Source organism: Anolis sagrei, chromosome 2, assembly GCF_037176765.1.
Source record: "Anolis sagrei isolate rAnoSag1 chromosome 2, rAnoSag1.mat, whole genome shotgun sequence".
In the NCBI taxonomy this organism is placed as follows: Eukaryota; Metazoa; Chordata; class Lepidosauria; order Squamata; family Dactyloidae; genus Anolis; species Anolis sagrei.
This window is the reverse complement of record NC_090022.1, coordinates 58,937,210-58,963,450: the sequence shown is the minus strand read 5'-3', so window position 1 is coordinate 58,963,450 and position 26,241 is coordinate 58,937,210. Positions and strand designations below refer to the sequence as shown.

At 37.8% G+C, this 26,241-nt stretch overlaps 1 protein-coding gene across 18 annotated transcripts in view; it reads right to left on the bottom strand.

The window, feature by feature from the left end:
• ERC2 (ELKS/RAB6-interacting/CAST family member 2) overlaps positions 1 to 26,241 on the bottom strand; it is a 691,106-nt gene that overhangs the window by 179,693 nt on the left and 485,172 nt on the right. For 13 of the 18 annotated variants that reach the window (XM_067463537.1, XM_067463536.1, XM_067463539.1 and 10 more), the window contains one exon: positions 25,245 to 25,364. The exons of the other annotated variants lie outside the window; for them this stretch is intronic. In XM_067463537.1, coding sequence (XP_067319638.1) covers positions 25,245 to 25,364 — 120 coding nt within the window. The remainder of the gene's footprint in view (positions 1 to 25,244; positions 25,365 to 26,241) is intronic. 18 annotated transcript variants of the gene reach the window in all.

Genomic DNA, 26,241 nt, shown 5'->3' with positions numbered 1-26,241 from the left:
ATGTTCCTCTCTCCCTTTCTGGTGAACAATATTGCCACGACTCTGATGCAGCTGCATCTCACACTAGCTCCACTGTTTCGCGCATGTGTTCCCCTCATTAATTCAGACTCGCATTGCACAACCAGCATAGGGTCTCAGCTATCATACTTCTGCCCTGAGATAAATAAAACCAACAGCAATAAAAAAAATCTTGACCTTCCAGGTAAAATGACATATTGTTGCTAGGCAGAATAAGTCTGTGACATAGGTTAGCTTCAGACTTTAACTGACCCATGGTTACATACAAATGTATGGATATAGACTGTGCATTTTTTTTTAAAAAACTCAGGGAATGTGGCTCCCCATAGAACCTATCTTCATGAGTGCCACTGCCAGATAATAAATGCCTATGTAGAAAAGGGCATTTCCGCAGGTGTTGTTTGTGTAACAGGGAAGAGAATTCTACAACCAAGACATTACTACTGATAAAAGGCCCTTTCTCTAATTAATATATCATACCCCATTTGGCACCCACTTTACTTCATTTAGATCCCATCCTTCCACCAAGGATTTTAGGAGAACATACTGGGTTTTTCTTCTGTGCTCCCTGGAGCATTTCAACAACTTTATGATATAAATTAGGCTAAGAGATGATAACTGGAACTGCTTGGTGAACTTCATGGCTGATTGAGAACTAAATTAACCACTAGTATCACAATGGCTTTGTGATTCAGTTCACAGAGAAGAACTACCTTCATGTTACAATCAATGCTCTTTTAGGCAGGTAGTTTGCTACATACATACATACATACACAATCTCCACATAAGTGTTTTCAAAATACTGTGGGCTAAGTTCAGACTGAGTTAGCTGAATTCAGGTCCCTTTGATTTCAGTGGGAATTGTTCCATCCTACACACACTTAACTGGGAGTGAGCCTCACTGAAATAGATAAGAATTATTTCCTAGTAAACATTTATAAGATTCTACTATCTGGGACTAAACCCACTACATTCATAAGGATCTATTTCTAAGTAGCGCTATAAAAGATTGCATATTTAGAGCATATCATAAGAAAACACTTCTCACTTATTGGTATTCACATGTATTATCCTACAAAAAGAGAAGATTCAAAATGATACTTGTTGCTAATGTTTTTGAAACTCAAAAGATACCAAGGAACTTCTTATAGCCAAATGAGGCAAATAATTCTTCACTTAATGAAATTATTCCCATATGGATAAAAATTCCTTACTGACAACATTCATGAAAGCATACTTTCTTCATTTAGCTTCTATTAGCTTCTATTACTTTCATTGTTCAAATTTGTATTACTGTACTATACTACTAATGAACCTCTATTAGCTCTTCAGATGCCTGATTGAAGAATTTCAGACTCATGTTAACACAACTGTACCTAGAAGAACACAAATAAGCATGCTGAGATAATTAGAAAAGTCCCAACCACCTGAAGAGCACATTGTTTTACTTGAATTCATATGATAGTCTTCTTGTTATCAGCATGTCAAGAAGAATATAATTTTGTTCATGTTTTGTAATGTTTTAAACGTATTCTTTTAAATTATGTGCTGCTTTGAGACCCCATTTTGAGGGGGAAATAGAAATAGTAACAACAACAACCTTACAGTGAAAATTCCTATGTTCTTTTTTTTAAAAAAAAAAAAATATTAGGCTTTTCTTAAATACATAGATATAAAAAATATAGGGGGTGCATATGGGGGAGGGGAAAACAGTGAGGGTGAAAGAGGGTGGGGGAGGAGGGAACCCATCCACGCCTGGAGGGGTAGGGGGGAAAGGGGGCTTAGTTTGCATTCATTCACATCTACATCCTATGTCTGATTACCACGTTCATTCCAGCGGGAGGGGTTGGGGTGTGGGGGAATACAGGGGTGGATAGAGGGGAAAGACTTCCTAGTAGGTCTGTGAAGATGGGATAAGTGTGTCTTGGCTTTCGTCTCGACTTGATCTTCTTTCATGTTTTCTTGTTATATAGACAATGTTGGTCCTTCTTTACATTCATTTCTTTGTGTTCTTGAGATATTTCAAGAATCTATCCCAATCCGTTTTCTTTGTTTTGTCTAAATTGCTTGAGAGTTTATTCGTCAATAAGTCCATGTTCATTATATCATATGTTTTCAGGATCCATTGTTCTCTTGTCGGTATCTCGTTGGTTTTCCAGTATTGTGCTAGTTTAATTCGGGCAGCTGTAGAAAGGTAAAAAAAAAGCTTGTTTTCAATTTTTTTCCAATTTAAAGTCTAGGATACCGAGCAAAAAGTATTCTGGCTTCAATTTAATTTTTATTTAGAGAATTTTTTCTATTTCTATACAAATCTGGCGCCAAAAGGTTTTAACCCTCTTACAGCTCCACCACATATGTATAAAGCTTCCGTTGGCCCTCTGGCACTTCCAACATTTCCCCTCTATTTTTCCTTTGTTAAATTTAGCTATCTGTTCCGGTGTTAAATACCACCTAAAGAAAAGCTTGTACCAGTTTTCTTTGATTTCATTTGCATAGGTAAGTTTTAGTTTTTTTGTCCATAATTCCTCCCATTCCTCTAGTTTAATAGGTCGGCCTATATCTCTGGCCCATTTAACCATGTTGTCTTTTATTTGTTCTTTTTCCGTTTCCCATGTCAGTAATTGCTGGTATGCTTTCTTAATGTGTTTGCTTCCCGTCTTTAGGATTTTCTCACATATCGTGTCTTCTTTTTCGAAGCCTACAAGTTTGTCTTGATTATAGCTTTCATTTATTTGGTGATATTGGAACCAGGAGAGTGTAGGATCATACTGTTTAAGTTCTTCTTGAGTTTTGATTGAGGGTCCTTGGGGAGAGTTTTTTAATATTTCTTTGTATGTCAACCATATCTCTCTAGATGTTCCTTTAATTTGGCTTGCTTCATTAGGAGAGAACCAAAGCGGTGTTTTCCGGTAGAGTTTTGTTTTATATCTTTCCCAAATTTGAATTAGAGGGTCCCGAACAAAGTGGTTTCTGAAGTTACTCTCTCCTTTTGTTTTTCCTCTCCATAGGTAATTGTGCCATCCCTGCATTAAATCAAAACTTTCAAGGGTTAATAGTTTCTTCTCCTTAAGTCCTATCCAGTCTTTTATCCAACAGATGGCGGCTGCATCATGGTATAACTGTAGGTTTGGTAGAGCCAGGCCTCCTCTTTTCTTGCTATCACACATGTTGATGAAGCTGATTCTATGCCTGCCTCTTTTCCAAATAAAGTTTGTTATATCTTTGTGCCAGGTTTTAAAGGTTGTTTTTGTCTTTATTATTGGCATTGCTTGAAACAGATGGAGTACATCTGGCAAGATGTTCATTTGAATCGCCGCGATTCTTCCCATCAGGGAGAGATTTAATGTCTCCCATCTCTTCAGTTTTTCTCTAATTTTGGACCATTTCTGTTCATAGTTGTATATTTTTTGTTGTTATTATGATCCCTAAATATTTCACTTTCTTCTCTATCTTAATCGATGTTCTTTTTTGTAGATCTTCCTCCTTTTTCGTTATATTTTTAGTAAGCATTTGAGTTTTGTCTCTGTTTATCTTAAGGCCTGCCACTCCTCCGTATCGGGTTATTTCTTGCCACCATTTGTCTATGTTATTTATTGGATCTTCTATAATACAGACGAGGTCATCGGCATATGCCCAGATCTTAAATGAGTATTTTCCGATTCGTAGTCCCTTCAATTCTTCATTTCTTCTGATATTACATAAGAGCAATTCGAGGGTCAGAATAAATATCAGGGGGGATAGGGGGCACCCCTGCCTTGTTCCTTTTTCAATTCTGATTATTTCTGATTTTTGGCCATTTATTAGTAGGTTTGCATATTGTTTGGAGTATAGTGCTTCTATTGCGTTAGCAAAGTTATACCCGATATCCATTTCTTTGAGTGTTTCTTTGAATAGGAACCAGTTGACGTTATCAAACGCCTTTTCTGCGTCAAGAAATAAAAATGCTACTTCTTTTTGTATCTTCTTCTCATAATAGTCAATTGCATCTATTATTACTCGTATGTTTTCTTTTAGTTGGCGCTTTGGTAGGAAACCTTTCTGTTCTTCTTCTGTTCTTTCACTTAGGATTTCTTTTAGTCTGTTCCTAATATATTGGTAAAGATTTTGTAGTCCTGGTTCAGGAGGGATATCGGTCTGTAACATACAAGAAAGTGACCAGGAAAACATCAGGGAATTAATTACGGACCTAATAGCTAACATATGCAAAACCACCAAAGAATTAACAGAAAGAAACATTGATAGGGTCATCAGGATTAATTCTAATTATGCAAAGAAGAACAAAGTCCCGCGGGATGTGCTGGTTTTCTTCACAAAGAAAGCTACAAGGGATAAGGTACTCAAAGAAAACGCCAAAACTCCTACACTGTACAAAGGCAACAGAATTGTGATTCTTAAAGAGTTACCAATAACAATATTAGAGAGACGAAGAAAATACCACTTCTTAACAGAGGAATTGAAAAGAAGGAATACCCGATTTAGATGGGAAAAAACAGAGGGGCTGATGGTCACATGGAACAACACAAAACATTGGTTAACAACGGAAGAAAAAGCCAAAACCTTCTGGAAGACAACATTTCAGAAGGAATCCCAAAAAGACCCAGGGAAAGGAGAAGGAGAAGGAGAAGATCCAAAATCACCTATGACGGAAGGAGGAATTAGCGAGAACGAAGGTAGTGAGGAAACCTCCCCAACAGGGACAGAACAGAATAGAAAGAAAAGGAAAAGAGCGAGGAAAAAATCACCCAAACAACCCAACCAAGAGACAGAATCGGAGAGGATCAACCACAAGACTGCTGATAAGGTAATAAAAAATATCTTTAATGGCTCTAAAGCTTAAAATTAAAATAATATCCCAGAATGTCAATGGAATGAACTCCCCGGGGAAAAGAAAAAAGTATGGCATTATTTAAGAAAAGAAGGATGTGTGTTCTGTCGCCGCTGGCCCTATAGCTAGTTGACTTTAGATATAGGATGTGTAATTTTTACCCAGCGGGAAGCCAGGGACCCTAGGAAAAGTTCTCAGAGGCTTCCTTTACAGAAGGAATCTTCAAGTGGCTTAAAAGGTACAACAAAGTCTTTTATTAATGAATCCAACAGGAATTGTAAAGCTTTCTTGGTAAGGTATCAGCTCTCTCAAACTTGTCCGCATAACTTTCTTCAAAGGAAAATTCCCCTTTTTAACTTCTCCCAAGGCTAACTAAAATCCAACCCCCGCTGGTGTGGGCTCCTCTGCCAGGCCGAACTGCTTCTCGAAACACTGAGAGGACCTACCAGACAGGCAATGGATGTTCTTTAGAGTTGGCTATCTTCCTGGAAACTCCCAAGGCTGTAGGAAGGAATCCCTGGAGTTCTTAGGACACCCTTAAAGCTGTGGGAATGCTTCCCTGGTGTTCTTTCCCTGGAGCTCTTAAAGGTTGAAGCCTTTGTACAGGGAAGTAAACACATCCTATACATTGGCTAACCTTTCTGTGACTGACTGGAAAAGGATCCCTTCCCTCCAAAAAGCAAAAAAGGGGCGGGACCAGGAATCCTAACTATAATTGGCAGGTGGCCTACCCTATAAATGCAAATTATAACAGGAAACCCCCTGCTGCAAAATCCCAAGCATGGGATTGCACACAAACATTTAAACACAGCAAATAAATCTGGAGCTCCTGGAACAGCTGTTCCAGAACAATGTGAAATAACATGTCTCCAAGAGACACACATTATTAAAAATCATGCACAACATCTAGAGCAAAGCATTCTAGGAAATCTATTCCAGGCATTTAGTACAGAAAAGAAAAGAGGTCTAGCCACATATGTTAAAAATAAGGGGGGCGGAGTTACCATGGCCGGCTGAACAGACGTCTTTCCTCCAGCTCTTGTGGAAATATAAGCAAACAAGCAGTGAAAATGAATGGATAATTGTCCTTTCTGGATCAAAAGGGAGGTGAAAGTCTGGTGCATATGGAAAGCCTAAGAAGGTAATTTATTACCAATTAATTGCTTTGATTTATGAGCTTTGGCAGAAGATAAGGCGGCTGCCGAAAAGTTGCTTGGAAGCTGCTGGTGAAAGTGAAACCAAGTTGCCAATTATAACTGCGCACTGACTTGGAGAAGATAAACAGCTTGCAATTTAAATACAATATTAAAATACTAGAAATATTGGACTTAGTGACTTAATGATCCGGGAAGGCAAAATAAAGATTAGAGGCAGATTCCTCCTTTGAAGAAGGATCGAGCTAGTCTCGTCATATTAAAGGCGAACCCTCTTGGCATTGCAAGGCATATTTGAGTGGGTCTTTCTTGTACTGTGTGCTGTGTAGAACGGGAAAACCAAGTAATTAAAAAACTGATGAAAGCAGGAGGAGTAAAACTGAGGTTGAATGAGAAGGAATAAAAAAAGTCAGGATACCCCAAAGCCAAATCCTCTTTGGTTGCGTTCCAAACCTTCGGACAGATCGCTTTCGAGATTAGAAAGACTGGAAAGGACCCCTGAGGAAATGAGCACTGTCAGGAGAAGCCCTCCCCTCCCCACAATTAAGGGAAAGCAGCTAAAACGAACACCCCCCCCCCAAACCCCCCCTCAAATGGAAGGGGGGGCAAAAGGGGGAGGAACTATTTCTACCTCGCTGCCATGTTTAACAGCAGAGTCAAAAGAAAGCAGGATGAGCAGTGAGAGGGAAGAAATGGGGATGGGCAGTAGTCAAATGCTAAGTAAAATAGCAGAATTGATTAAAGAAACGGCTGAAAGACAAACAAAGGAAATGAACTTGAATTTGAACCTGATGTTTGATAAAGAAAGAGAAATAAGAAAGGGCGAAATTCAGGCATTGAAGCAAGAAATTCTGACCAGCAACAAAGAAATGAGAGCAGCGTTGGACGCGGAACGGAAAAGCTCAGATGAAAAATTTCAGACAATAAGAGAAGCCCTGGAGGTTGCACAGGGAGAAATACGAAAAAACAAAGCAGAAATTGAAAGAAGTACACAGGAACAACTGGTACTCAAACAACAAACGCAAAAAAATGAAAATAGGCTCTCTGATGTGGAAAGAAAGTTTGTGTACATGCAAGACAACCAAAGAAGAAACAACGTAATAATAAAAAATTATCCAGAAGAAAACAAGAAAGAAGATCTGAAATCTGAGATCTTGAAATGGTTGCAAAAGATTTCTCCAACACTAAGCTGGTCAGAACTGGATATTGAGAGAGTTCATCGCCTTCCAGCTGGAAGAAATAGAATAATTCCTAGGAACATAATAATTCGATTTCACAATTTCGCAAAGAAAGAAGATTTGATGAAAATATTAAAGAAAAATCCAGATCTCCTAAAGATGGGCGACTCAAAATTGGAAATATTTAATGACTACTGTCCTGAAACTAAGAATTGGAGATACTCAATGAAGCCTATTACGACACAGTTAATGAAAGCTGGAATTGTGTACACCTGGGGATACCCTATCTTTCTTAAATTTCAATGGAAAGGCAAGAGATATAGAATCGACACACTGGAACAAGGTTATCAACTACTGGAGGAGCTTGGCATAGTAAGAAGACAAGAGAGAGATCGAAAGGAAGAGGAGGTGAAGGATCCGGAGGGAGGAGAATTGGAGGAATTAATCGGTGCCGTTGGAGGAATCGAGATGTAAGAAGAAACTATACACTGCAATCAAGCTTTTCATTGATTTAAAATGAGCACTCGGGGGGAGGGAGACTCTGGGCCACGGGATGACTTCGCCCCCCCCCTCCCCAATTGGGAAGGCCGGGGGCCATGATTGGGACGAGCAGTCCCGAAGATTGGAAGGGGAGGAAGGGGGGAACGAGGGAAGTGGGGGGATTGGGGGGGAGGGGGGAATGGGGAGTAAGGGTAGGGGAGGGAAAGGGACAAGGGTTCACGTTGTTTCAAGCCACAAAAAAGCTTTTAAAGGGAAATGGAAATTATGTCCCATAAATTAAGAATTTCAACACTTAACACGAGAGGGTTGGGGACGGTAATTAAGAGAAGGCGGATTGAATCTTTACTGAAGAAGGACGCAGCGGACCTCATCTTCCTACAGGAAACACATCAAAATAGGCGGGGCTCAAACGAGCTAAAGTCGAGCTGGATAAGGAACTATGAAACATCTTTTGGGTCATCAAAGTCAAGAGGAGTAGCAATAATAATAGCAAAGAAATGTAATTTTGTCATAAATAAGGTATTGAAAGATGAAGAGGGAAGATATATAATAATATATGGGGAAATAGGGGAGGAAAAATATGTATTAGTAAATGTATACGCACCAAATGTAAAACAGCAAGAATTTTATGAAAAAGTGTTAGAGCAAATAGAGAATTACCATCAACAAAATGTAATATTTGGAGGAGATTGTAATTGCTGTATGGATTTAAAGAAGGATAAAACTACGATAGCATCAAAAGCTAGAAATATTGAGACAACGGAATTAAGTAGAGTAATGAATAAATGGCAATTAAAGGATGTGTGGAGATTGGTAAAAGGGAATGAAAGTAGATATACATATTATTCATCGGTACATAAGGTATATACAAGAATTGATTATATTTTTGTCTCCAAAAATATGACAAGTAAAGTACTAAATGCTGATATAGGTATGATTAAGGTTTCGGATCATGCTTTGGTTTCAATTGAGATTGTGTTGAAATGTGATTATGACAAAATGAAAAGGTGGAGGTTAAATACAAGAATACTAAACCACAAAGAGATAGTAGATAAAGTGAAAGGAGAATGGCAAGAAATATGGGGCTTTAATGAAAAGGGGGTGACAAAGGGAGTTCTATGGGACACTATGAAAGCAGTGACCAGAGGGTTATGTATAAAAGAGACAATTAACTTAAAAAGAAGGCAAGAAGAAAGGAAAAGGAATTTAGAAAGAGAAATAGAAGAGATTGAAAAAGCATATGTAATAAAGAGAGATACACGAATTTATGCTAGGTTAAGAGCAAAAAAAGAGGAATTGGATAAAATGGAAATAGACGAAGTTCAAGAAAATTTAATTTATTTAAGGAGGGAATATTTTGAGTTTAGTGATAGGAATTCAAAGATGCTAGCCAAATCAACACAGAAAAAGAAAATGAAAGGAATGATAAATACGATAAAAGATAAAACAGGTAAATTATGTAGAGCTATGAAAGAAAAATTGAAAGTATTTGAAGAATTTTATAAAGAACTATATCAAACCAAAGCAAGCCCCATAGAGGCAATTAGGAAATATGTGGAGGAAAATTGGGAAAGTAAGCTGGAGGAGAAAGATAAAGAGTTACTGGAACAACCTATTAAGAAAAAAGAAATAGAGGAAGTTATTAAGAAATTAAAAGTAGGGAAAGCTCCGGGCTTGGATGGTCTAGGTACAGAATATTATAAAAGCTTTAGAGAAGTTTTAACCCCAAAATTATTAGAATTGTACAATGGAATAATGAAGGGAGATAAAATACCCGAATCATGGAGGAAATCATTAATAATATTAATACCAAAACCTGATAAAGACTTAACAGACCCAGGGTCATATAGGCCCATATCATTAATTAATCAGGATGCAAAGATATTGTCCGCGATAATAGCCAATAGAATGAATAAATGTATGTATAAGTACATAAAAGAAGATCAGTGCGGGTTTATAAAAGGAAGACAAATGTCAAATTTGATAGGGAGAGCATTAAATAAAATTCATTGGGCTAAAGAGGGGAAAGAAAAAGCAGGGATATTATCATTAGATATTTTTAAAGCGTTCGATTGTGTGGAATGGGAGACATTAAGGGAAATATTGAATAAATTTGGAATGGGAAATAGAATAAAAGGAGTACTAAAACAATTTTAGTCAAGGAACTCAGCAGTGGTAACTATAAATGACGGAGTGACAAACGAAATAAAAGTGACTAGAGGAACCAGACAAGGGTGCCCTTTGTCTCCGATACTATTTGCCATGGTGATAGAACTGTTTGCTAATAATATAAGGAATGATAAAAATTTAGAAGGGTTAGGAAAAAAGGAGAAACAGAAGGTGAGTTTATTCGCTGACGATACATTGTTATTTATAGAAAATATAATGGAGAAAATGGATAGAATAAAAGAACATTTGGAGATATTTGGGAAAGCAACAGGTTTACAAGTTAATTGGAACAAGTCAGAAATGATGCTACTTAATTATACAAGAGAAGAAGAAAAAGATTTTATAGAACAGAGCAAAAGGGGAATAAGAATTAAGAACAAACTAAAATACTTGGGAGTAATAATAACTAAGGATTTAAAAGAGATAGAGGAAGTAAATGTAGTAACATTAAGGAAAGAAGTCCAGAAAAAGTTAATAGAGTACGAAGGTATACGCTTATCCTGGTTTGGAAGAATAGCATTAGTAAAAATGAAAATACTTCCAAAAATAAATTTTATATTTAGGATGCTACCACTTCAAATTACAGAAGAAGAACTAACTAGATGGCAACAAATGATTAATAAGTACTGTAATGGAAGTAAAAGAAACAGACTAAATAAACAATTATGGTACAGATCGCAAAAGGAGGGTGGACTGGCGTTACCTAATATAAAAAAATATTATGAAGCAAGTAGATTAAGTTTGGTTATAGAAGGAATGGTCAAAAAAGAGGGAATAGATTGGCTTAGTAATGATTCAGGAAAAGTGGAAGATGAAACTTGGAATATATTTTTTAAACAGTTTACTAGAAAAGAAATGAGGGAAATTAGAAACCCAATGTTGAGCAACATACTGAAAGTATGGAATAAATATAAGGGGAGGTTAATAAAGGAGGGATCAATCATAACCCCAATAGTGATGGAAAAGAAGTTCCCAAAAAATTTTAAAAAAGTAATGGATAAAAAGGTAAGGGAAATAAACTTAGATAGGATAGGGGATTGGATGAAGGTGGAAATGAAGAGGGAAATGATGTTGGAAGAGTTTAAAGAAATAAAATTGTCATGGTTTCATTGTATACAATTAGAACAATGGTTAATAAACTGGAAAAAAATTAATAGAAGTGGAAGCCAACTCAATCAATTCGAACAAATAATACAGAAGGGAAGGACTGTAGAAGAACACGAAAACTTGAGAAGTATAATTAGCAAAATTTATAAGATACTAATTGAAATGAAAGATGAAAAAACAAAAAAGTACACCCTTAAAGAGATTTGGGAGGAGGATTTAGGGATAAAAATAAGTGAAATAGAGTGGCAACAATTATGGGGACAAAGACATTTAAAAAATTTATCGATACGAGTTAAAGAAAACTATTACAAGTTAATATGGAAGTGGTACTTGACACCGGTAAGAATAGCATACATGAATAAAAATAACTCAACAAATTGTTGGAGAGGGTGTCAAGAACCAGGAACATATATACACATGTGGTGGCAATGTAAATATGTAAATAATTTTTGGGAGAAAGTATTTAGAGAAATAGAAACTATAATGAATATAGAATTAGATAAAAGCCCTAGTATAGCCTTACTATCAATATATAAAGATAAGCAATTGAAAAAGGAGGATAAAGAAGCGATAACAAACTTACTAACTATAGCAAGACTGCTTATAGCAAGGAATTGGAAAAAAGAAATGAATATACAAATAGAGGAGTGGTATAAAGAAGCATGGAAAATAGCAATAAATGATAAATTGACATGTATATTAAAGGTTAAAAAAGGTATATGGAAACAAAGCGATTTTGATGCTGTATGGGGAAGATTTGTGGTAAATGGATTAAAAAATAAGGAAGGAAAATTACCGTCACAAGAAGAAATGAAATTCTGGACAGATGAAATGTAAGAATGGTGGCTTGAGACGGGTGGAGGGGAGCACTGTGGTGAAAAAGGGGGGAAAAAAAAGAGAAAAGGGGTGGAAATGTCAGAGCAAAACAACAAAACAACATGTTAAAGAGGTTGATGTACAAAATGTAATAGTATGTAATAAATGTGATAAAACAATAAAAAATTATTAAAATAATAATAATAATAATTTAACATCCAAATTAGCCTTCAAAGATGGGGAAGGGAGAATTTTAGGGGTATTGGTGGATATATACGGGCAAAACATACTAATTTGCAACATATATGCCCCTAACGGGGGGAAATCTAAATTCTGTGAGAAACTCCGTAACTTTATATTGGGAACAGAATATGATGAGCTGATGATAGTAGGAGATTTTAACGGAGTAATAGATACCGACAGGGACAAATAAAAAAAAGGGGGGCAAAACTCACCCCACTCCTCAGCACTTCCAAAAATATGTCTCCAAATGTTAGAAGAACTTGGAACAATAGACTTATGGAGAGCCCAACCCAGGAATGAGGTCGACTATACCTTCTTCTCAAACCGCCATCAAACATGGTCACGGATAGATATGGTGTGGTGCTCCAAATCATTAGCAACAAAAGTGAGAAAATCAAAGATACTACCCCTCTTAACTTCGGACCATGCTCCAATACTCACAATAATACAGGAAACCACAAACCCAAGAACATCATTCACATGGAAACTAAAGGACTACTTAATTAAAGGAGAAAAAAACATAAAAAATATAGAGAATTGATAGAAGAATTCTTCATTATCAACACAGAAAAAGAGACCCCTATAGAAACGATCTGGGATGCCTCAAAAGCCTATGTTAGAGGATTCCTTATAGAACAAGCCTCTAGAATAAACAAAGGGAAAAGAGAAGAACAAGAAAAACTCAAGAAAGAGTTAGAAGGGAAGGAAAAAATAGCGAAGAGGAACTTAGATGATAAAAAACTACAGCACCAAATATCCATTCTTAGGAAAAAAAATAACAACTCTACATTTAGAAGAAATGGAAAAAAAACCAAGATATGTGAAACAAGATTACTTTGAAAACGCAAACAAAGTAAGTAAATGGCTGGCAAGGAAACTAGCGATAAGAAGGCACTCCCGAATCATCACACAAATTGAAGAAAGGGGTAAATTCTTCAATCAAACAACAGAAATAATTGATCAATTTACAAAATATTATAGAAACCTATATGCTGATGACAATATCCCAAAAGAAAAGGTTATGCAGTTCCTAGGCAAACAGAAGATAACAAAGATAACAGAAGCCCAAAGAGAGATATTAAATAGAAAGATATCTAAAGAAGAGATAGGAAAAGTAATTAAAAATCTACCACACAATAAAGCGCCAGGACCGGATGGCTTCACGGGCATCTACTATAAAACCTTCATAGACCAATTAACAACACCTCTTCTAAAAATAATGAATAAAGTAATGGAAGAAGGGAAAATCCCGGAAACATGGAGACATGCGAATGTGACCCTGATCCCGAAAGACAACACGGACAAGACCCAAACCAAAAATTCCTATGTTCTCATTGTTAAAATATTATGCCAAGAATATCAAACATCACAGTTTATCTGAGTTAAAATTATATCTGTAAGATATAATTTGGAGGCAGGGGCTGTGCAGTTGATAACAGCATATTGGATACTTCCTCACTCTATAGTGGTGGTTCATTCAAAGATATAGCCATGTTAGTCTGGATCAGTATGCAAAGAGATCTTATAGGACCTTAAATTGAGGATGAAAGGAAGAAATTGATATCCTAAGCTGCCAAAGACTTAAGTTTCCTTCACCATGTACTACAATATCCCTGACTAGAGGCATTTTAGACCAAGCCCAAAATACATACTGGCAATATACATATGATGCATAATCTCCTTTTCCTTTTTTAATGACAGAAAATAGCTCATTACAACCACAATTTTTTGTAACAATTGTTTAAGAAGACGCAGCTAAGAAACGATGACAGTAGATAGGATAGACGTGGATTCGTCTTTGTTACGTGAGCATCTACTTTGACCATTTCACAGCATACAGAAATCCAAGGAAACAGCTGAGGCCTGTTTGTGTCTGAGTGATGCTGAACATAAAACAAAACAGAATAAACTACCTAGACTTGTAAAAATGCTTGTTGGTATTTTTTATTATTATTGCCCTTAAGCATAGCATATTTTGAGACAAAGCACAATTCCTTGAGTCTTTTAAAACCCAATCTGTGAGCCCATCTGTTTGTTTTCCTTCATAAAACTACTTCTGTTCTCAAGGTCGGTGAGAGGCTTATGTTAACAAGCAGCTTCTTGCAGCAGAATACTTGAGAAAGGCTTGAGTGTACATCTATAGATGATGCGTTGCTCAGAGTTAATGCCCTGGAGCAAGAGTGGAAATAATGCAGTCCTCCAGATGTTCTTGGACTGCAAAAGACCTTGGAATATTAGCTTAGAAAATTGATTTGAGAATGGTAAACATTAGCCATTGGAAAATGAATTCATTATCATCAACACTAAGAATAGAAATCAATTAATTGTCCCTAGGACAGACCGTGGGATTTACAGAGAAAGACATTGAGGTTGTGGCTCTTGACCTTAGGAGCACCTTTTATTAGCAATTTTAAAAGTCCAATTTTGGTCATTTTAAAGTTATTTTCCTCCAACCTGGGTTTTTCACCAAACTACACACATGTTGGCTGGGTATGGTAGGTCTTCTATATATCTAGCAACAGTTAGGTTGGGAAAGCTATTCTGAAAGATTAACTTTCTCTTCGAACCCCTTGTTTATTAAAGGTCAATAAGGAATGACGGTAACAGTTTGGGAAGACTGAAGGCTTTACTTCAGCCAAAGGACATTGATCCAGCAGTATATGACTGGTTACAAAGAGAGAATAAAACAAGTATGGAGGATTTTTAATCAGAACATTTTGTAACTTTATTTGTAAAATATGTTTGGCGGTCGTACAATTGCAAATGTATTGTACTGAGTTTGTGTAAAAAGTATGTACTGGGGTTATTACTTTAATAAATTAAAGGGCTGTCAGAATATGTAAATTACTCAGCATCTCTTTAAGTGCTAACAGAATCAATGTCTCAGGATTAACCACAGGTGTCATTGTAATTGGGGGGTGGTAGCAGAGTGCTGAGACCGTTGCATATAAGTATGTAGTAACCTGATGAGTGTTGGAGACTGGTGGATGAATATAGAAGAGAGAGTGATTGTATATACTGTAAATATTGTGTTAGTATTTGTACTATTACTGCAACTGAAGAAAGAAAAGCCTTCCAGTTGTGTCTCTGTGTTGTTTTTGTTCCTGAGGAGATTACTTCACTGCAATAAGATATTTGGCTCCCTAACAGGAGTGATGAGTCCCTTCCATTATACAACAGGGAACTTCATGCTGATTTGTACTCTTGACAGGAGACAGGTGGAAAAGGAGAATGGCAGGCAGAAGAGAAAGGAGCCAAGAGAAGATGAGATGGGAGAGGGAGTGGGGTCAATGGGAGAAATAATTTGATTATTATGTATCATTACACAAACAACAATAGATATACTAAAATTGCCAAGAGGTTCATTGCAGCTGATGTAAGAACAACAGCAGCAACAATAACAGAAAGTTTTAAAATACATAGACATATAGATGGGTTGACATGACTCTTTGTGAAAAAAAAAAGAATAATGCTCAGTAAAGTGAAAAACAGTTTTTAAAGAGAGGACAGTTTACAACAGGTAGAGTGATGCAAATGAAGAATGACTTCAAACTACAAGAAAGGAGATTCCATATGAACATTAGGAAGAACTTCTTGACTATGAGAGCTCTTCAGCAGTGGAACTTTCTACCCTGAAGTGTGGTAGAGGCTCCTTCTTTGGAGGTTTTTAAACAGAGGTTGGATGGCCATCTGTTAGGGGTGCTTTCAATGCGATTTTCCTGCTTCTTAGTAGGGGGTTGGACTGGATGGCCCACAAGGTCTCTTCTAACTCTATGATTCTAAGTCATTGCCCTGAGTTTGTGCAAAATCTGAGTAGGGCAGTATGTATTTCATTCATAGGGGCATAATAAGTTGAAGTTGAATTGAGAGCAAATAACTTTATACAATTGAAACGAGAAACATGATAATAGGAGCCATAATAGGCAACTCATTCCTCCCCCCCCCCCCCCCCCCGCTCGAAAGACCCATTGGTGGGAGAAAAGAACTCCAGTATTTCAAGCCTAGGAAGCCTGGTATTCCATTAGAGATATAGAAGCTTGAGAACCAAGGAAAGGATTGACTCTTCCATGCCACTCAATTCTAGAACTTCCCCCACTTTCTTTAGACTATTTTTCAATTGCTTCTCAGTCCTACTCTTCAACTGTTTTGTAGTGGTTCTTTGGTTGTGCGCTACTGTATAGCAATTGAGCCATGAGGTGGATTTCCTCCAATCTGAATAAGTCCTTTATGCCTTCCTGTTTTATTGACTCTCCCAGAAGAAGATTCAATCATTCTAATAAGCATGTTCTAAAACTGATTAACTGGTGAAAGGCATATTATTGACTTCATCGTTGGTCATGCAATTATGTATTACTTTTTAAAAAAATAAATGAACGGGCCAATTATTTAAGGTTTTAATTCAGCTAGTTAAGGAGTTGATTAAGCTAGCCACTTTGAGTCTCATTTAAGAGGAAAGCAGTGTGGTGGTGGCGGTGATTATTATTTCCAACCTCTATCCTGCAACACACAACATTCCTCAACTTTGGCCATCCTGTTAGGGCTTCTGGGATTTGTTTCCAAGAACATCAGGACAACAACATGTTTTGGTGCTTTCATGTTTTGTCTGATTTTTATCAATCTTAAGGCATGGTTTCCAAAGAGTTTGATCTGTTTAGAAGGGTTTTGCTATTACTTTCTCCTGACACTGGGACAGTGCAACTTCCCCAAGATCACCAATTGGTTTTTATAGCTGATATGGTTTGTGAATATAAACCAGTCTCTTAGAATTCTAGTGCAACACTCAAATTATTCCACTATGCTGGCTCTGAGAATAAAGGAAAGAGTATAAAACTAAAAATGATCTATAGCTCAAGAAAAATCTCCCTTCACCAATACAATTGCAACAGAGAATCATGACTGCATGGAGCGCCATCATGTTCCCGCTGGAGTGGTACCTATTTCAAACTGCTGGGTTGGTAGAAGCTGGGGCTAACAACAGGAGCTCACCCCGCTCACCGGATTCAAACTTATGACCTTTCAGTTATCAAGTCCAGCAGCTCAGAGGTTTAACCCACTGCACCACCATGGGCTCCCACCCATCACAATTTATCATCAAGACAATGCAGTAGTCTCTTTTTGACTACCCAGTTGCATGCCAGTTGCTCACATGGCCATTATTGCCATATGTAGAGTGCCATCTTCCCTATATTAGTAAATATGGAGTTAAGGTTTTCTGCACATGACTCACAATAGGAGTGTAGGAACAAGTTACTAGGGTATTATTGGAAGGGTATATCAATGTAGCAATGTTGCATTTTGTTTATTATAATGTTATTTCTACTGCCAAGCAGGGTTTATATGCTTATGTTATGCTATTTGTCCTTCTGACTCCAGTTCTTTATGAATAATCCCTAATGTAATAAAATGTCAAATGTACAAGGAGTTAGAAACCCCAGCCATTATAAATACTTAAACTCATGAAATTCCCACTCCAGTTTAGCCAGTTTTCCTAATTAAAGATTGCTCTGCTGAGTATACATGCAATGTATCTAAGTTACAGAAGAATCCCAATGGGCAAATATTCCTGAATTTTCACATGATGGATTTCCTCAGATTTCCAGTACTTTAATCAATAGCTATAAAGTAACCCTGCTCTCTCCAGAGAGCATAAGCCTTTTCTTGAATATGTTTGGTAAAAAAAAGATGCTTGAGACAACTGCTTGAAATAGGAAAGATCACTAGTTTTCTGCAAATGTTTATGAACCTCTACTGTCTTAAGATTTCAGTGTCACCTTTTTGATTTCTAATACTTGAGAAAGTGAGCTAATGAGTTAGCAAAGTTTGCCAAGCATTAGCTTTGTCTCTAGATGATATATTATAGACACCTGTGGTCTTGAAGTAGCTGGAATATTTCTAGGGTAAAAATGCTTACAAGCAGTTTTTGGCCAATTCCATTTACATGTTTGGCTGACCATTCCAAGTGAAGCAGGAGAGAGAGACAACTGAGAACTGCATCAGTTACTACTAGCAATCCTTGGAGAATGTTTAATTATAGCTTTTAGGCAAATTATTTCAAAGAGAATGACATCATAGTATAAAGTTCACCAGCACCATTCATCTTAGAATTCTCAAAAGGAATTTCAAGCAGAAATATCACTCCTCAGCTGCAGACAAAGCACTGAGTTTGTCTTAATAAAGCACTAATAGGAGCACAGACAATCCTAAAATACAAATGAGGATGCTTGAAAGAGGACTACGGGGTTGTTGAACAATTGTAACTGAAAGCATTCATGAACTATTTGTTTTGCAGCTGTGTAATATTTCTCCCATTTGTGCTTGATTCTCTTTCTCATAAAAGAATTTGGTTTGATTTATCCCAATTGAAAACATCTTCAGCTCACAAGCATATCTAAACACCTCTAGTTCATACACTGAATTTTATGTTAGAGAACTGTGGTTGAGAAGAGTTTGTTACAACTCTTCATGTCACTATTTTCCTGATAAAAGAAGTGGTATGGAAACTATACAAAATGTTATTAAAAGTATAAATCTTTAAAACAGCACTGCACACCATTAAAAGCCCAATCCTACTAATTCTATAAAAGTCAGATGGCATAAAAAACGGTTTGACCTGCTAATGGAAAGACAGCAAGGATGAAGCAAAATCTGGGAGCAGCCATCAAGAAAACCTACTCCTTTTTCCCCATCAAGCAAGCCTAAGACTGTAATGAGATAGTGAGAAGGAAGTCTCAAAATATTTTAGGGTCCATCTAAACTGTAGAATTAATGCAGTTTAGCACCACATTAACTTGTTTTAAAGCAGACTTCTCCTAAGGGCATTAGATCCCTTACTCTCTTGTGAGCAAAAGTTTATAAGCCAAAATGTCTGTGAAAAGATAATGCTGTAATGATACCACTGAGTGGAGCTTCCAGTCCCTTGTAGGAGGATATCCACGTAGAGGATTTCCAGACCAATTTCAACTGTCTTAAGTCTTCATCAGGTGGAAAAAATATGAAGAGTATAATGAAGCGGACATCTAGTTGTCCAAAATATCAGGTCTGCCTCAGGTGGATAAGTGGCATCAATCTGCATGAATTCTACACCTTTAGGACTCTGACTCATAAAGAGAGACACAATCCTTTCAACAAGCTGTATGCAAGTTATATAGGGCTTTACAGACCAAAACTAACACTTTTAATTTTGTCCAGAAACAGACCAGCACCAAGTGATTTGCCAAGTTCTTGGTTGCAATAATGGGCATGAGGTAGGTTTCAAACAGAGAGGACATGCCTCCTATGCTGGGAAAAGATGACCTAGGGCTTATGTAGAAAGCGGGGAGGGGAGCCCTGGAAATAGTGACACTGTCCAGCAATTTTCATTTTGTTTTCAATCTCTATATATATCCATGGCCTTGTATCCATTTTTTTTCTTCAAACATTCTGAGGTTTCCCCTTCTTTGTATTCTTCCTCCACCTCCTCTTACTGATTACACATCAGCTCAGGCAACATTTCAGAAACTGACTATCACCAATTTCTACTAAGCTCTTCATAATTGCTAAAACACTTTATAAATAAAGTATTTTAGCAATATTATACTACCGTAGTTAAGCACTACAGACATTTTCTTTTATTGCTAGCATTCTTCTTTCTGTCACTTGATCTCTGTTGATTCTGCTGTCCTGGGAACTGCCGGAATATTTCTTGGCAGCAGACAGGCATCGATAAGGAGGTACATTTCATTTTGGGAAATACTGGGTTAATTTAAACTGACCTAGGGAGTGGAAATACAAAGTCCCTGTAAGTGTGTGTTTGTGGGGGGGGGGGGGGGGGGGTCCTTGGGAATATTTCTGGAGGAGATGTTGGAGACCTCCCAACAAAACATCCATAATGCAGTGATTTCCAAACCTTGGTCCTCTAGATGTTTTAGACTTCAGCTCCCAGAATTCCCAATTGTTGGCCAAGTCAGCTAGGACTTCTGGGAACTGATGTCCAAAACACCTGGAGCAGCAAAACACCAGGAGGACCAACCTTTGGGAACCACAGTCATAAAAGTCAGGAGGAAAACAGACGTCCTGTTTTTCCCCAGTCTATTTGGATGAGCCCTAAGTCATTCAAATAGATGACTCAGGGCTCATCCAATCAGAGCAGAGTCATGGACGAAGGAACCTTTGGGCTTCCCTAGCTCTGATTTTGAGGTGATAGGGGATAGAGAGCAGCTTTGCTATAGGAGTTTTTGTAAGTCAGGGTATGTTGACAGTCTGCATAAGCCCAAGCCCATCGATCACCAAACTATAGAAGCATCTGCTTAGTCTGGGTAAATCAGTTTCAAGTCATATCTGTAATTATGGCTGCTTAAATCTCTCTCATGATCAGGATGTGTTCCATGATACTTCCCATGGCAAAAGCCCTTAAAGCTCCCGTTTGATGTTGTACGACACTCCTGCTTCATGTCCAACCTGCATACAGATGGACATATTGAACACATGATTTTGGCCACAGAAACCACAATGCATTAACTGCAGCAATTCAGTGGGGCCGCTACCACTGAATTTTGACTCTAAAACCTCAGAATAGTTCTTTTATTGACGCAGAGCTACAATATATATGATTTATGTCCCCTTTCAATCTGCTCTCTTCGGGCACATTCTCTAAGCTGGGCCTCTGCTTTCTTCATTATATTTTTCTCATTCAGTTAAAGAAACAGACCAAAAGTTGACAAGCACAAGATTTAAGGAGTCTTAAACATGTCATTTAAAAAAGTGCCCTCCATACACATTGAAGTCTATCAGACCTCCTCAGTGAAAGCTACTAAGGATATTTTAGCATTCTGCGGTGAGTCCAGTGTTTTCCATTGACGATACAAATACAGAAATGAGTATTTTAAACATAGGGCCTTTTGTTTCATTTCATCTAAGTTTGTTTATTTATTTATCGTATCAGGAGCAAACCAAAAGTACAGCTGCTATGTATTTAAAAACACAAAGTTTAAAAACTTGCCAATATATTAAATGTCTTTTGACCAGTATCTGGCCACTTGGAGTGCCTTTGGTGTTGCTATAAGAAGGTCCTCCATTGTGCATGTGGCAGGGCTCGGGCTGCATTGTAGTAGGAAGCCTGCGGTTTGCTCTTCTCCGCATTCACATGTCGTGGACTCCACTTTTAAGCCCCATTTCTTAAGGTTGGCTCTGCATCTTGTGGTGCCAGAGCACAGCCTGTTCAGTGCCTTCTGGGTCTCCCAGTCTTCTGTGTGCCCAGAAGGGAGTCTCTCATCCAGTCTCAGTCACTGATTGAGGTGCTGGGTTTTAACCTCCCACTTTTGGACTCTCGCTTGTTGAGGTGTTCCTGGAAGTATCTCTGTAGATCTTAGAAAACTATTTCTTGATTAAGGCTTTGGCGTGCTGGCTGATATCCAAACAGGGGATGGGCCGGAGATGTCACTACCTTGGTTCTTTCATTATTGGCTGCTACTTCCCAGCAGATGTCGGGTGGTTCAATCTGAGTAATATTACCCAATGAGGTCTTGCACAAGCCCCATTTTAGCCCTTCATATGGCAAGACTCTACCTCATATACAGCAACCCCCTTATCCCAAGAATATTCTGAAAATTCTGAAAGTAAATTTTCTTGTGTTCATTGGAGCTTGCACCCCCCACATGCTTGTAGGATAACAATTTCTTGAAAATAAGTTACATTAAAATCAAATGGAATTTTCATTCAGAGTAAGCTTGCCTAAGACTCAGCTTGGGACTCAAGTACCAATCTATTATTTCCCATGTGTAATTCTTCATTTTGTAAACCATTTCAAAAGTAACATTAATAAAGTCAGCTATGAAATGCAACTATAGAATCACAGAATTACAAAGTTGGAAGAGACCTCGTGGGCCATCCAGTCCAACTACCTGCCAAGAAACAGGAAAACTGCATTCAAAGCACCCCTGACAGATGGCCATCCAGCCTCTGTTTAAAAGCCTCCAAAGAAGGAGCCTCCAAAACACCCCACGGCAGAGAGCTCCACTGCTGAACAGCTCTCACAGTCAGGAAGTTCTTCTGAATGTTCAGATGGAATCTCCTTATAGTTCAAAGTCATTGTTCCGCGTCCTAGTCTCCAGGGCAGCAGAAAACAAGGTTGCTCCCTGAAAACCTTCATTTCCCAAGCTGTTTCCAATCTCACTGTCTGCTCTGATGTTTGATAAAATATTTGAGAAATCATAATAGCACTCATTAAAATAGAAAATTGGCTATCAAACCTAAAATGAAAGAAACGTGAGGACAGGAAAACTGTAGCAGAGTATCCATCATGGACAGGAATGATCCAAACCTATGCTCCCACTAAAAAAGTATAACACAAAGAAAGTATAAGATTCTGTGCTGGCATTCAAGAATATACCAACAACATCCAGAAATATATTGACCACATGGTGATAATAAGAGATAGGAAAGCAAAAGGAGGAAACACAACAGAACCAAACATTATCAGAAAAGTTGACCTAGCATCAAAAAATGAAGCAGGACTGTATTTTGTAAGAAAAGAGGGCAGTTTAGGTTTTGGGTTCAGGTTCAAGCAGCAAAAGGACTGAACAACACCACTGCACTATCGCTATTTCCTTTTGAGTACCAACACACAAATCCCATGCCCATTTCAAAGGTGCTACTGTCCACCCTAGAACCAACAATTCATGTCTTATATCAACTTGGCAGTAGAAATGACAACATGGAAAGTAAGGGTCCATATATAAGCAGTTTTCTCTCTCATGAAAACATCCCATTTTTGGGACCTGACCACTGTGCTTTTCTTGCTCATGTAATAAACACTCTTCCTCTCAAATCATTTCAGAGAGAGTTTATTATTTCACAGTCCTTGAAAATGTGACATGGAATAATTTTAGAGAGCAAGTGGCCCTACCTAAAGTAGGAAGCTCAAAGAGTCCACCAAATAGTTTGGAATGTTATTGCTATCTATGTCTGAAACAAACCTGGATATGTTTGAGTTTTGGCAATTCTGTCTCAGCATACGTCTGAGAAACATTACACATTCTGATGCAATCGGTATACTTGGCCATCACCCAATCACAATAGAGCTCTTTGAGACAATCTGTTATATTGGGTTAATCCACTAAGTTTAACAATACTGACTGCTTGAACCTCGGGATTAATACTTTTTAAAAACCAAGCCACATTGCCTAAACATACAATAAAAAGTATAACATAGAAAATATTCTTTGTGAAGTACACAGGACAATGGTATTAGACCTTTGTACATATCCAGTTTCCATGGACAACATTGGGTTTTCTGACAGCAACAGAGGGCATATGACTCTGAAGTGTACTAGTTGGATTAAACCAAATAAAACAGTGAAGGGGATTGTTTCCGTTGGAAAAACAGAATTACTTTGTATTGATACGTGAAACCATTCATACTAATGAACCCTATTGAAATTAAGGATACTAGCCCAAGAATACCATAGAGCCACACCAGAGAACCTAGGAAATTGTTGGAGAGTATCTATTTTGTCAGATGAGGATAAATGACAACCACGAATATCAGTCCTTAAAATACGAGGTTGTACTGTATTCCTTACTAGCATTTGGACTTCTAGTTTAAATGAAGGAGGCAAGACATAGAAATCAATGAAACTATTTTAGGATGAGATATAGAAACCAATGAAACCAAATTTTACTTCTGGACCTTTTGCCAATAAAATTTAATATAATTTGGGGTGGGGTGGGTGTTGTAAAACAATGTTGTTGTTGGGTTATTGTAGGTTTTTTCGGGCTATATGGCCATGTTCTAGAGGCATTCTCTCCTGACGTTTTGCCTGCATCTATGGTAAGCATCCACAGAGGTTGTGAGGAGCCCAGAACCCAAGAGAGGGAGGGGCGGCTCTTCTGCACCTGGCTGTGGCTGCTGTTGCTGCCCTCGCCAAGGGGCTCCATAACTCCTTCCGGTTGTTGTGTCCTGCAACAGCAAAGGTTGCTACGGGTCCTGCCGTGAGGGCTGATATATGCCCCTGGTATATGCCCCTGGCACAGCTGGACCAGGCCATTCCATGTTGGCTAGGACACAGTAAAACTGCTATAATTTTCAGCAACACTGTTTTCTCACAAGCAATGATACACATTGTTTTGATGAGATGCATGATTCCTAGTAATTTGTTGGAGATGGTATATTCTAAAACATGCTGTGGACAAAACAAGTTCCCTTGATGGTCTCCAGCATGAGGGTCCATTTAACTGGTTAACCAATCATAGGCTCTGATGATTAGTCATGCTAAAACAGGGGTCACTTCTTTACTACTTGGGCTGCAGTTCCCACCAGATATATCCAATGTAGCCAATGATAACAGATTATAGAAATTGTAGAAATTGTGGAGAATTACACATTGCCCTTACAACCCAACAATGATGCCTGAATATAGAAGTTAATGAAAATAAGCCACAACATCAGTAACTTCAGAAATTGTCAACATGACAGCCATTGGCATGAATTTGACTATGAGAACCCAATTAAGTCTAATTAATTCTGTGGCTCCTTCTCAGCCTCATCCCCCGAAGGGATCTGAGGGTTTTATGGGATTCAGCACTGTTTCCTAAGTAGGTGATCTTGGAGCATTAAGTGAATTCTATCATCCTGCTATATTACTGGAAATTTCAAAGAGAACCAATCAAAATTAAGTAGTTTAAGTATTTAGTTTAATGTTACAGATATGTAACATTAAACTAAAGATTCTACCATGATTTACATGGAACAGGAGGGGAGGTGCAAAATGGTATCCAAAGATAGCAGAGAACATAGCAAAACATTTTACGTCATAGGTTTTTTGGAAAATCCAGTGCTGTATAGAGGCAAAGAAGGAGGGAGCACAAAATGGCCAATAAACTTTCTCAAAAGCCATGTCCAATTATATAGCCTTGCATACTCCTCCTGATGCATCATGACACAAACAAATGTTTTATTCTGCCAATAGCTTGGGAGGGGGGGGGGGGCATAACCAAATCTTGTACTAGAATCTGATGGAATGATGGGAAGTTATTTTTAAAGTCTGCCTACATCTGTCCCCAGAGATTAATAAAAATGAAAAAGTAGGATGATATATAATAACCAGGATAAATCTTTTAGAGATGTTGGTATCCATGCCATCCCACAGTGGCCGTAGACAATTCAGGAATCAATTTGTAAAAGTAAGACGTCAACCAGGTGTTGATGGACTACGCTTATAACATTTGGGCAAAATGTCTCCTACATTGCTGACTGACCTGAGGCATGGGTACATCATGTCTGGAACCCAGGTACTTGGCACCATTGTCTGTGATGAAGTCAGCATCACAAATAGAAGGATAGTTCATGCTCTGGGGCTGTTTCCTATTTCTATACACCTGTAGGAAAAAGCTGTAATGATTAGGCGCATGAGGTCAGAACTACAGGAAAAGTGGGGACTTTTAGTACAAAGCAATAGTTTTACATTCTATTGCTTTGAAGGGGACAGAGGTATAGCATCACATGTATGATTCAAAGGGCAGAATCATTACATTGAAATAAGGGGCAAGAGGGATCCAATACAATGGCATGCTCATCTGTGAATGACTTGAGTTCTAAAGAATTGGTTGGCAACTGGCAATGGGTTGGGAGAGACAGGTATGGCTTTGTCTGGTATGGTTTCCTACTTCACACAAGTCACAGTAATGAAACTGAAGTCTGAAACTGCCACACAAACATTCAGTAAACATTATCAACTCATTTCCATTTCCCCAGATTTTCTACAGGAGAAAGAGGGTTGACAACACATTCCACACCACAGCTTTTGACGTTTAGGTTATCTGAGCATCCATCTCTTTAGGTGAAGCAAGGGCAGTAGGTATAACCATTAAAGACTTCACAGTACTGAGAAATAGTCAGTCCCATGGAAAATAATATACATTAGTTAGTTGGATGTTTTTCATGCAAGTTTTAGCTCATCCTTCATTGAAAGGGAAGCACATGTATCCATTTTATTCTCCTACCAGCTCTAAAAGTCAGGTAAGCCTGAAGGATTGGTGACCTAGAGAACATCATGGAGTAGGACTCGGATCTCCCTTGCCCAATGAAACATAATAATTGATACCTCACAACACACTACAGATTATTTTTGTGATTAGTTTTATTATCATTACAACATAAAAAGGGAATGCAATTTAATTATTACTAACAGATAAATGCTATTATATTATCTTAAACACTCATACAATGTGCATGTTTAGAACTGAAGCAAATTAT